The sequence below is a fragment of the Homarus americanus genome, unplaced genomic scaffold (genome assembly GCF_018991925.1).
Source record: "Homarus americanus isolate GMGI-L3 unplaced genomic scaffold, GMGI_Hamer_2.0 scaffold7732, whole genome shotgun sequence".
NCBI lineage: Eukaryota > Metazoa > Arthropoda > Malacostraca > Decapoda > Nephropidae > Homarus > Homarus americanus.
The window spans coordinates 33,074-46,458 of record NW_024739921.1 but is presented as its reverse complement, the minus strand read 5'-3'; the positions used below and the strand labels follow the sequence as shown (position 1 = coordinate 46,458).

The window sequence follows — 13,385 nt, the reverse complement described above, 5'->3', positions numbered from 1 at the left end:
TACACTACACTACACTCTACACTACACTACACTACACTACAGTTTCTCACTACACTACACTGCAGTAAACTACACTCGCTCACTACAGTACACTACACTACAGTACACTACACTACACTACAGTAAACTACACACACTACACTACACTACAGTAACTACACTCTCTGCACTACAGTAAACTACACTACCTCTACACTACACTCATGAAGCTACACTACACCACACCACACTACACTACACTACTACTACTACACTACACTACACGTAAACTACAGTAACCTACACTACACTACAGTAAACTACACTACACTACAGTGGCTACACTACACTAGTAAACTACACTCACACTACACTACACTGCAGTAAACTACACTACGCAGTATTCACACTAGTAAACTACAATACACTACACTACACTACACTACCTACACTCAAATTAATACACTACACTTCACTACACTGTAGTAAACTACATACACTACACTATACTACTACACTACACTACAGTGAAACTACAGTAAACTACACTACACTACAGTAAACTACCCTACACTACACTGCAGTAAACTACACTACTACAGTAAACTACACTACACTGCAGTAAACTACACTACACTACACTACAGTAAACTACAGTAACCTACACTACACTACCTCACAATAAACTACACTACTCTACACTACAGTAAACTACACTACACTACAGTAAACTACACTACACTACACTACAGTAAACTACACCACACTACACTACACTACACTACACTACACTACAGTAAACTACACTACATTTCACTACACTACACTACAGTAAACTACACTACACTACACTATAGTAAACTACAATAAACTACACTACACTAAGCTATACTACACTACACTACAGTAAGCTACAGTAAAATACACTACACTACACTAAATTATTTATATTTTTCAGTTTGCCTCACTTTGTGCTTTGGAAAATGGTGCTTATGAAAACGATGATAATTTAAACAACCCAAATTTGGAACCGGTCTCCCCAAACATGAGTGGAAGAGCTGCGGTCTCCATCCATAACTTGACGAAGATCTTTCACCCTCCGAGAAAGGAACCCGTGACAGCTGTGGACAGTAAATATAAATTAATTTTATTACTTGTAGTATTGTTCAAGGATGGTTGGTACAGTAGAGTTGCTCAAAATTCTATCTTTAGGGGTCAATGAATTTCTTAGCCCAGGAGGTATAATGATTTTCTTACAGACCAAAGGTCCAGCCCAGAGAAGAACGGCACATGTAACAGTAAGACTCTACAAGGGTCAAGAAGTTCTTGCCACAGTGTGATGAGAGAACAGGCGACATGACCCTGTTAATGACCCTGCCGTCCAGCCAGTACACCAACACCTGACCAAACACACCTGTCCAGACACACCCAGATTTGTTATAATTAGGAGACGACACCTGTCGGCCTAAGATCTGCAGTTAATTGGGACCAGAAAAACGCCTCTGATAATGAATCCACTTAAAGCTGGGAATTAATCCCATAAGAAATAATGTAAAAGACATTTTTGCAATAAATAACAGCATCTGATCACAATTTGAGTGTTGACACACAGAGGTAAGTGAATTTACAATAACTGACAGAGGAGCTTATACACAAAAAGATTATGATCTAACATTTTCATAGTCAGATGGAGTTACTAGAAGCAGGATTACTGGTACTTAGTTAATTTGACTTGAATGCACGTCTGCTGTCGACATGACTGAGAAAACACTGGCAGTTGTAGAGATAATGTGTGGGTCCTGGCCACCACCTCACACGCCTCACATGAACAAGATGAAACTATCTGGCAAATAGATGGAAATTATGGGCTGGAATATTATTACTACATATAGTGTAATGGTTAAGGGAAACCCAGTCGTCCATTTTTAATAGGAATCAAACCCAGAAACATTTGCTCCTATAAAGTGAATGTTGTGTCACTAAGCACTGGGACACTTGGTACATCTAATATGTTGCCAAGGTGGGTCAGTGTCTTGGATGGCTCAGTGAGAGAGGTGCTAGCAGTGGAATTAATGTTATTGTCTGGGGAAACATACTTGCACTTTTGACAAGTATTTTGTGATCATAATATGCCTGAGACAAGTAAGCTATTTTACCATTGGTTTTATTCTTCTTTACAGATTTCAGCCTTGACATTTATGAGAGTCAGATAACTGCTATCTTGGGACACAACGGAGCCGGGAAGACAACATTGTTCAACATACTGACGGGCATGACAGCTGCAACAAAGGGCAGTGCAAAAATTTTTGGCATGGATGTTAAGTAAGTAACTCAGTATTGTAGGTGATATACTGATCATGGTGTTATTAGTTCCTTAATAACCCTGTAGTGTACAGTCAAGTGGATGACTACATCATGATAATGTGTTATATTATCAGTTTCTGTACAGTATTCTACATTAACTTACTGCTATTTCATTATTCTCTAACACTCATAATGTGATCATTCTCCATCAAACTCACTGGGGATAAGTAGATTCATCTCTGTCACACACAGTCATTCAGCCTGTGGCCTGATGGTAAAGTTCTCCTCAGTTACCCTCTAATAGTGTGGTATATGAAGTCAAAGAAAACTGCAGTAGAATCCCAGTTACTGAAATAATCTTTACTTATTCCATATTATATGGCATATAAGACACACTTTTTTGTCTGAAAAATGGCTAATAAAATCAGCCTGTGTCCTATATATGAAGTTGTGGTCTCCTGTAAGCTAATGAATCCCCCAGATGCTGTCTCCAGTAGGGTAACTTCTACCTAACACAACTCTAGAATTATAAAGTAATTATTGTAAATACAAAAGGTTGATCTATAACTACTCTGCACTGTACTGATGATGATAACCAGAGTCACCCAACTCTACAGAGGTAACTAAGCTGTAACCATTTCTGAACTCTTACAAGCATTACTGTCTATTAATGCCATACCTGCAACATTTATTTTTAAATCTACAAATACCTGAAACAAATGAAGATTTACAGATAACTTTCTTTTCACATTTGCATCTGTTAACATCACTGGCATCATTGTAGCCAAGTTAGACTCATCACTATAACCACCAGGCTACTGGGCCAAGCTGTGAGGTGTTATGGTTGTTTTTCAACTCGTATTTTTGGGTAGGTATATGTAACTTTTTTCTTTATTTTTACTGATATACATACACACACCATCCTACATACATGTTGCGAAAAAAGTAAAAGAAATAATTGTCCTAAGGGCAAACACATAAAAGGAATATCCATTTCTTTGCACACGAGTTAGCTGACTTAGTGGGGGAATGGGAGGACGGCTGGGTGGTTGGTGGTGGGGGTAGTGTTGCTATAGTGAACAGGGAGGACAGATGTACAGTACAGTAAGTCCTCGTTTAACGTTGCCCCCGATAATGTTGTTTCGTTATGACTTTGCTATTCTTTCGTTACCCATCATTCCGATAACGTCCCGCCGATTCAGTATAATGTCTTCACGAACTACTTTGTACGGTGCATCACCCTCTCTCATCATGGCGCGCTACGCTCTCACCTGTGGAGCGTCACAGCGTCCCCAAGCGTCGCCGGTCTTGTCTATAATAAATGCTTCCCGCTCAAGACTAAGTCAGTGAAAACTGTATCCATATCCAAACCCTACATCACAAGCGAAATCAAAGCAATGATAAAAGAAAAACACAAACTCCAAAGGAAATTTGCAAAAAGACCCATAACTTTCAGTGCTCCTTACGGAAGTATGAGAAATAGAGTAACTCAAGCAGTTAGAAATGCCAGACGTAACTATTATACAAATTAACTCCAGTCAGCATCAGGCAACAGTAAGAAAACCTGAAACACCGTATCATCAATTCTATTCACAACAGGAACACTCAGCCTTCGGCCCCCCACTCAACTTTTATTATAAATGATTCAGTTGTAACAGAACCCTCCCTCATTACCAACCACATCAATGAATATTTTATTAATGTTGGTAAAAATCTTACAGAGAACATCCCTGATTACCATGAGGAATTTAGAGCCTACCTGCAAAACAGACAGCAAAATGAGCTGTTCTTATCTCCTGTCACAGCAGATGAATTACTGGCCACCATAAAAATGTCCAAAGATGCAGCAGCAGGTGAAGACAATATACCAATGAGCATTGAGCATCATTAAGAAAGTAGCCCACTACCTGTTCTCCTACACATCTGTAACTCCTCCTTCACTAGTGGTGTCTTTCCGGATAAACTGAAAATTGCTAAAGTTCACCCAGCATATAACAAATCTGGGGACAAAGGTCTTTTACCGCCCCATATCAGTCCTCCCAGCCTTAAGTAAGATACTGGAGAAGCTAGCATGTAGTACACTAAATTCCTTCTGTAGTGTCAATAACATCCTTACAAACTCTGTTTGGATTTAGAGCTGGAAGGTCGACCGAGTGCTCTGCTATCCTTTACTAATGACATCTTAAACTCCTTTGATGACAGTCAGTTCACAGTCGGTATATTCCTGGACCTCTCTAGAGCCTTTGATACAGTCGACCATACCATCCTCCTGTCAAAGCTTGAACATTACGGCGTTAGGGGCCTATCCCACAATTGGTTTACCTCATATCTGTCCAACAGGAAGCAGTATGTCTGCTATAATAATCACCAATCTGACTCCTCGCCAATCTTGTATGGCGTCCCCCAAGGTTCCATTCTCGGTCCAGTATTGTTTTTGTTGTACATAAACGACATAGTCCACGCCAGCACACTCATAAAATATAACTTATTTGCAGATGATAGTAATCTCTATGCCAGCAACTCAGACCTCCATTACTTGATGAGAACTATGAACACTGAATTGACTAAAGTCAGGACCTGGGTAATAAGTAATAAACTGACCTTAAACCTCGAAAAAATCCACTACACGATCTTTCACAAAAGGAAAAACTTACCCCCAGACTTGGACCCCCTGTACCTTGGTAATACAGTCCTCAAATGCGAACAAAATATTAAATTCCTCGGAGTTATTGTTGATGAGAAACTTAGCTGGAGAAACCACATACAAGTCATTCACAGTAAAGTCAATAAACACTGCGGTATCATGTATCACACTCGTCAGTCACTCACTCTCACAGCAGTGAAAGAAATCTATCATCATCTTGTCTACCAACACCTGATACACTGTCACACACTATGGGGGGCTTCTGGCTCTTGAAAAACCCAATCTCTGGTTACTGCAGAAAAGAGAGTTGTACGGACAATGACCTACTTGAAAAAAACTGATCACACAAACGAACAATTTGTTAAATTGAAAATGTTAAAATTCGAGGATATTAACACCTACAGCTGTGCCCTATTTGTTTACAAATCTGTCAATCGCTTGATTGACAACAATTATTTCCAGTTCCGGAATAATCAGAGGTACAACTTAGGGCACCAAGAGCTACTAAGACTACCCCCCATTCGGAAAATTCCAGCTTTGGGAACAATTTTCCGAGAAAATTTCAGATCCGGCTATTGGTGAGTTCCGGGTTTGATGGATTCCGGCTAACAAAGTTAATACTTTTTAATATTTCATCATGCCTTCCACTACTGCTAGTAATTTCTTTTCAGCCGTGCTGTAATTCTTCTCTGCGGGCTTTAGTTTTCTGCTATGGTATGCCACCAGATATACCTCGCCCTTGTTTTCTTGTAGAAGTACAGCTCCGATCCTCAACATACATAGCACTCTTCAGGTGGAGGTGACCCTTGGCAGCATCTGGTGAAGCATACGCTGCTCTAACTTTCTTCTCGTTGAGCTTTATAGTGCGAACAGAGCTCTCCAACAGTCCACGCCCCACATTTGAAACACCATTTCCACGCTGCAGTGCTTCCAGCACCTTGATTTTCTGCTCCAGTATAATTGCTTACCTTGATTTCTTGGCCTTTGGGGTAGTTAATGATGTAGTGGCTGGCCTCTTGGTCATAGTGGTGATGGTTGATACACGTGGTAGAAGGAGATAGTGTCACACAATATGTCCGTTCACTAGAGCAACAGTGTGAGAACTGAGGATGTGCGAGGGTGGCGGGCAGCCGTGTAGCGTGGCCAGAGACGCGCCTGGTGGGAAACATACCGCACGGAACTTAAAATATTGTTTATTTTCATATGACTCGCGTAAAATAGTAAAGATTCGCTTTAAATTGATATGGTGTCCTTAATTGTGGGTGTCGCTTTAAATTGATTATTTTAAATCGATTCACTTTAAATCTATGTTCTACTATGCTGGCATTTGTTCTCTTGTCTTCCCAGGGAACTCGGAGGATGGAAAGTAGACTACGTTGGTGAAAGTTTTCTAGTGCCTTGAGGTGTCTCCTGTATGTGACCCATGTCTCACTGCCATATAGCAGGGTGGGGAGGACCACTGCTCGATATATGTGTAACTTTGGAGATAATTTCAGTTCCCTACAGCTGAAGACACGGTTTCTGAGTCTGCCAAAGGCATGAGATGCACATCTGATCCGATGCTGAATCTCTTCCTCGATGTCCGCGGTGGTGGACAGGTGGGAGCCTAGATATTGAAAGTGGGCAACATTAGAGAGGGTAGTACCGTTAACCAGGGGCAGGCTGAAAGAGAATCTGAGTCTTACGTACATTCACCTCAAGGCCGAAGTGTGCATACTGATCTGCGTAAGTGTTTAGGATCTCCTGTAGGTCATGTTCAGTGTGAGCAACAAGGGTGAGGTCGTCTGCATACTGAAGTTCAGTAATGGAAGCTGCCGACACCTTTGTTCTTGCCTGGAGTTGTCTTATGTTGAAAAGACCTTTCATCCGGTATTCGATGTTCACCCTGCTGGCTAAATTGGCACTGGCATGAGTAAGGAAGGCAGCCAAGAAAATGGAAAAGAGAGCTGGTGCCAGTACACACCTTTGTTTAACCCCCATTTAGATATGGAAGAACTCAGACTGGGTGCCATTGTGCTGGACACTGCCATTAATGCCATCATGGAGTTGCTTCACAATGGTAATGAATTTTGGTGGGCAGCCAAAACTGCTGAGGGTCCACCAAAGGGCTTCCCTGTTGACCGAGTCGAAGGCCTTGGTTAGGTCAATGAAAGCCATATATAAGTCACGACGCTGTTCTCTGCACTTTTCCTGTATCTGGCGGGCAGCAAAGATCATGTCAGTGGTGCCACGTGATGGTCTAAAACCACATTGAAATTCTTGGAGGAAGTTTTCTGCCTCAGGAAGAAGTCTGTTTAGAAGGACTCGGGCGATAATCTTGCCAGCTACGTACAGCAGCGAGATCCCATGGTAGTTGCCACAGTCTGACCGGTCTCCCTTGTTCTTATAAATATTAATGATGGAGGCGTCTTTAAGAGTTTGGGGGATTTCCTCCTTTTCCCATATATTCTCCAGGAGAGAGTGGAGATGGCTGGTAAGCAGAGGTCCTCCTGATTCAAACACCTCAGCTGGGGTTCCATCAGGCCCTGAGGCTTTGTTATTTTTCATCTGTTTGATGGCAGTAGCTACCTCTTCCAGGGAAGGAGGATAGCTGAGGTGGGTCAGCTGTGGATGCTGAGGGACCTGCTGGGTAGTCAGGGCATCCACATCAGTGTTTCAGTTGAGCAGTGAATGGTAGTGCTCTTTCCAGCACTGAAGGAGGCCTTCATCGTCTTTAATTATGGAGTTACCATCAGATGAGCGGAGGGGGGCTGTACCACGAGTGACTGGCCCATAAAGTGTTTCAGTGGACTTGAAAAATTAGCGCATCTTGTGCTGATGTGCAAGTTTTTGTGCTTAAACCAGTCATTCCTTAGATTGTGAAGTTCCCGCTGGGCCGCCACTTTCTTCTTGCAGCACGTTTATCAGTGATGAGTACTTTTATTGCTGGGTCATTTTCCTTAAACCAGTCCTGTTGTATTCTTTTGTTCTGGCCAAGGGTCTCTGCAGGTTTTTGTCGTGACAGTGTCGACAATACCCCATTCAGCACTGGGGTTTGAGCTGCTCTCTGAAATTGCCACCTAATATTCCAGGACCCAGAGTCACTAACACTGTGGAGATAAAAAGTTCATAGCTGCCGGGAAATCTGAAGTCCATACAAAGTACCTTAAGAATGATTCACAAGCGGTTCATAACTAAGCTGTGGTGTTTGTAAGAACTCTGGCATTCGTTCATATAATGCCGACAGGGGGCGGTGGTATGTCTGTTTTTATTCTCCTCTCGGCCAATCACTGCAACTGATACATAACTGAATAGGAAATGTAAGCCAATCATATCACAACAACAGAAGACCACATTGGATACACTTGTCATGATTTCTTTTGACAAAATAGAAGAAAATAGACCATGGAGTATTTGTTATAATAATAATATTAATAAAAATAATAATACAGTAAACTGTATTAATAATAATATTATTATTATTATCAGTCCAGTATTATTATTTTGGAGCAACTGTCACTGTATAATTCTTGACACAGATGGTTGTCTTAAGCTAGTAACATCATCAACTACACTATGGAAACTACCACTTGTGAAAAACCCCAAAGCTATTAACACAGACGTGTGGGTTGAGAGACTTTGGACCGCCTGAGACGACCTTGCCACTCTACCAATATCTAGCCAGAGTACATCCCTACATGGAAATCTGTAGCACCACAGCAGTCGGCGGTCATCAACTTGTAGAGGGTTCAAAGGCTCCCTAAACGCCCTTACCAACTGAGTGCGTGGTCATGACCTAAAGCAATCAGTGGTAATACTGGAGGCTAATACCACAAGACATTGTTCAGTTTTGTTCATTTTTTCAACAGATGTTCTTATTATTATAGTAAGTATTTTAAAAGAGGCGACTTGTAGAAGAACCTAATAGAACCTAACCTAACCAATAAAAGAAAACTGCCTAACCTTACCTAACTGGGGGACGGACCCGCTATATTTAACAGAAACTACTTATTTTTATATCTATTACCAATGAAAGCAACTTTGGTGAAGTGTCACGGTGTAATTTTATATTTTTTGTGGACGTGAGAGTGCACTCGGACCAAGTGAGTTAGTTTTAAACAAACTGCGCAGACAAGAACATTCACCGACTTGACAGATTTTTGGAGGAGTATTTATGGTAATAATTAATGTCTTCACGTACAAAGCACGTAGAGCCATCATTTTAGTGTTATATGGTCACTATTTCACTCATCCTTCATGCCCTGACCAGTAGTAGATAGAGAAAAACTAAAATAATACTTATACAGTAATTGACATAAAAAGTTGTCACCTCTTTTAATATACTTATTATAATGATAAGATCCTATGTGGGACAACTCCTTCTGTGTTCGTCCTCTCCTTCAGTAATACTCAATCATTAGTTCCACCTTCACTAATGATATTTGTAGTACGTCTGGCAGCTCTGTGCGTTTTGGTACTGGTTGTATAGTAGAGAAAACGGGAGCTACGTGACCTTATATCCGCCTCGCAGAAGCTTACTAGACCTCTGGAGCCACCATATGTTACCAAGAAAAGTCAGCCAATTTAAATCAACTTGTGGACTATGTAAGTCTTTAGTGCATCACCACCACAGGAGATATGACCTTAAGCACTTATGAAGTTTGTAACCCATGAGTGAAAATGGACCCAAGTATGGTTAAGTGATAGTCCACCTGGTAACATCTGTGTAACTAGTTGTGGAATGTCAGGTAATCCCGCTGTAGTACACCTGCAGTTTATCTTCATGTACATACCACTCAAGAAGCACTTGAGGCTATTGGGTCAGGTATGTTTTTCACTGGAGAAGAGTAATGTTTTCATGTCTCATTTTCAGTGATGCCAATGAGTTAACAGAAATTAGACGGATCACTGGAGTTTGTCCACAGCATGATGTCGTCTTTCAAACACTGACTCCACGAGAACATCTCCGCTTCTTTGCTCGTATTAGGGTAAGACTTACTTTATATGTACAGTGTAACCTCTGTAAATTGGACTTCAATATATATGTAAGAAATGGGGAATATTAATAAAATAGAAGCTTAATAAATGAACCAGACTTACTGAATACTGTACAGAGGTCTAATGAGATTTGTTGTAGGCCTACTGAAAACTAAGACACTGTGAGCAGGCTGGGGCTGATCAGGTGTTGCCACATTCATCAGGTTTATTGATTCAGTAATATATTATCACATGATTGGCCTCTTATGGCTCATTAATATAACATCTTCAGTAATAGAGACAAAATACAATACTTTAATAAGACTTGAAAATAAAAGGATAAGCTGTATCAGAAGGTTGTTTACTGAGATGTGTTCAAGCTTTCAGTAGACCAGCTTACAACAGGGGTCACTATAACACACTGTACAGTATTTGATGTGAAGATGCCTTCTTAAAAACATAATTTACTGCCTTTGAGTGTTATATGATGACTCTGTTTGGCTACTTGTACACTTTGACAAATCTTCAGCCCCCCTCCCACCCATAAATAGTATTACAATTTTTCGGACTATTGGGGCAGACCCCAGTCTGAAAAAAACGAGTACAGTCATCCCTCGGTTAACGAACACAATTCGTTCCAGAGGGTCGTTCGTTAATCGAAAATTCCGTTAACCGAATCCATTGTTTTGATGGGATATTGGGTAATTGGTTCCAGCTCACCGAAAAGTACATACAAAGTAAAATATAAATGTAGTAAAGTACACTTACTCTGAGGTGTGTATGTAGAAGGCTCCTGGTTGATGTTGATGATGATGGGAATTAGAAGTGGGAATGGAGGAGAAGGGAGAAGAGAAGGAAGTGGGGATGGAGGAGAAATCACCTTTCAGGGGACCCATGCTTGATGCCGTCATTTCACCAATAAAATTTTAAGTTCACTATATATTGTCAATATAACCGCCAGTCAGGCAGTTAAAGGATATTCAGACTCTTTACGTTGGACACAAATATTATAATTCGGTCAAACCTGTTGAATGCATTTCATTTAGTATTTCAAATAAGTTATACATAGGCACTCCTACATAAATGTTTAATCCAATATATATTTACATAACAATCATGGCTATGTAACTAGTCTAATCTTAACACTTACAATGAGTACTCAATTTGCCATATTTCTATATTGTCACACTGATAAATGATGCAATGGACACAGTCTACCTGTGTACACAATAAGTACTAGTTAAACTTACATGTTGAAAGTCTAGAGAGAAGCCAGGGTAGGTGTTGACTCTAAGATATGGGTAGCAATACTGAAATGCCCACCCTATAGCCTGGCCTCCTGGCTGGTCAGCTATGGCTGAGTCAGGTGATTATAATTATACATAAACAAACTCCCTTCACACGCTCCAACCTCCTTCTGGGCCTCTCATCTCCACCATCTTCGTACTCTACATACTGTATACGGGCAGGCACACCCAATAAACATGACATGACTTACAGCCTAACATAATGCTTGTTTATGTGTTTGCTGCTTGCGGTAACAGTCAATATGTTAACTAAAGTTCAGAATGACCAATAATTTCAATGAAAAATGCAAAAATATTGAAGACACCAACAAAATAGATGTTCACTCCACTGTCAACAGAGCCCAACTGACGCCTTGTGGCCGATTCACGCATCTGATGGGCGCACAACAAACTAGTTCCCTGTACTGCATATATTATCAATATGATAAATAAATGTTAAAATGACGAATAATTTTAATATAAAACATGCAAAAATATTAAAGAACACAACTTTATTGATATTTACTCCACTGGAAACGAATGTAAACATAGAACAGATTACTGAATTGGCAGACTAGCCCATCAGCTGATGCGCACAACAAGACGTGATGTTCATTAGGATTTCGTTAATCAAATTTTTTTTCGTTAACCAAATTGAAGATCCTTTTGGGAGGTAATTCGTGAACTGAAATTTCGTTAATGGAACAGTTCGTTAACCGAGGGACCGCTGTATATGAGGCGGGGGACGGGGGGGAGTAATACTGATTATCTGAACTGTTTAAAGAAGATCAGTTGTTAAGTTATTACTGCACTTCAACAACTAAGGTCTTTAAGTGTACAGTTGGGTCTCACTTTACTCGGTTAATATAACCCACAGGGTACCGCGGAAAGTGAGAAACGCGTAAAGTGAACAACATAACATATGGGATTAATTGAAATAGAGACCGGGCCGACCCCCAAACTCCACTTTTTGACGACACACAACTATGTTGTAGTAAAAATATTATCTTAACTTTATGATGGTATGCACACACAATTGATAATTAAGAGAAATATCAATAATATTAGGTTTTTTAACACTTACATTAGTAGAAAAGATGGCTGGGCACACGGGGATGGGCGGTTGGTTCCGAGGCAGAGAGCAGATTATTGGCCCTCACCTGTATCACTTGTATCAATTGTATCACTATCCACCACAGAGGCTTGCAGGGCCTCTTTGTCAAACCCCTCAAAGTCCATATAAGTCCATATCCTCACTATAATTATCACTACCACTGACTTGGGCCGGCTGTGGTGGGTGGCGGGTGAAGAACTGGTAATGTTTTGATGACTGGGCGACCTTGTGCACACCATGCTCGCACCGCTTACACAACATGGCGAATGGCGGGAGGTTTGGATCCAAAAATGGCGCGGCTCGCCAGCCGCCTTCCGCGTAAAGGAGTACACGCACCGCGGAATGTGAGCATCCTGGGTTCCGGCAGGGCACCGCGTAAACGTGGAAACGCGGAATGTGGGACCGCGTAAAGTGAGGGTTAACTGTATAACAAGGTTATTAAAACAATATTACATCAACAATAACAAAATATGTAACAGAACTAACTCTCTGGGTTTAAAATCAGACATAAGTCTGGTTTTCAACAGATGATTGTTATTTACTGTAAAGTTTTACATGTAAGTAACCACAGAATTTTTCTTGTGGATAAAGAGAAAACTGTAAACTGTACAGTACTATAAAGATAAAAATAAGAACAGCAGTGTAGAGGCGAGTGCCATATAAACAATGACATCTCTGACCACACCCTGCAAAATACAACGTATTTAGCAAATGCTGCAGCTGCTGAGAATGTAGAGGGGCCTGAGGCACCTCCAAGAGCAGAGACATTACCAAGAACACATTCTGGCTTGAATGTCATGTACAGGAGATCCCCGAATTACGAATGCCCGCTGATACAAACTTTAAATTTACAGTATTTTATTTATCTAAAACTTTTTTTTACTTTCATTTACTGTATTTTGTCATTCTATTTCTTCTTTTGTCTTAAATTAAGTGAGTTTAGATGTATATAAGGACTTAGGCAATGATATAGTGGGATTTTTCTTTAAGTACAGTATGCACATGGCATGTGTTCCAACTTAGGTACAAGCCTGAGTTATGAACGTCTTCAGGAAGGAAACCTGTTCGTAACCCGGGGGCTCCCTGTACTATAATACTGACA

At 40.6% G+C, this 13,385-nt stretch overlaps 1 protein-coding gene across 4 annotated transcripts in view; it reads left to right on the top strand.

Annotated features, from left to right (window-relative positions):
- Positions 1–13,385, top strand: part of LOC121875024 (cholesterol transporter ABCA5-like) — a gene marked incomplete at its 3' end in the record, with an annotated part of 115,291 nt that overhangs the window by 78,574 nt on the left and 23,332 nt on the right. For all 4 annotated transcript variants that reach the window (XM_042379376.1, XM_042379377.1, XM_042379379.1 and 1 more), the window contains 3 exon segments: positions 938–1,109; positions 2,160–2,301; positions 9,780–9,894. In XM_042379376.1, the coding sequence (XP_042235310.1) occupies positions 938–1,109; positions 2,160–2,301; positions 9,780–9,894 (429 nt within the window).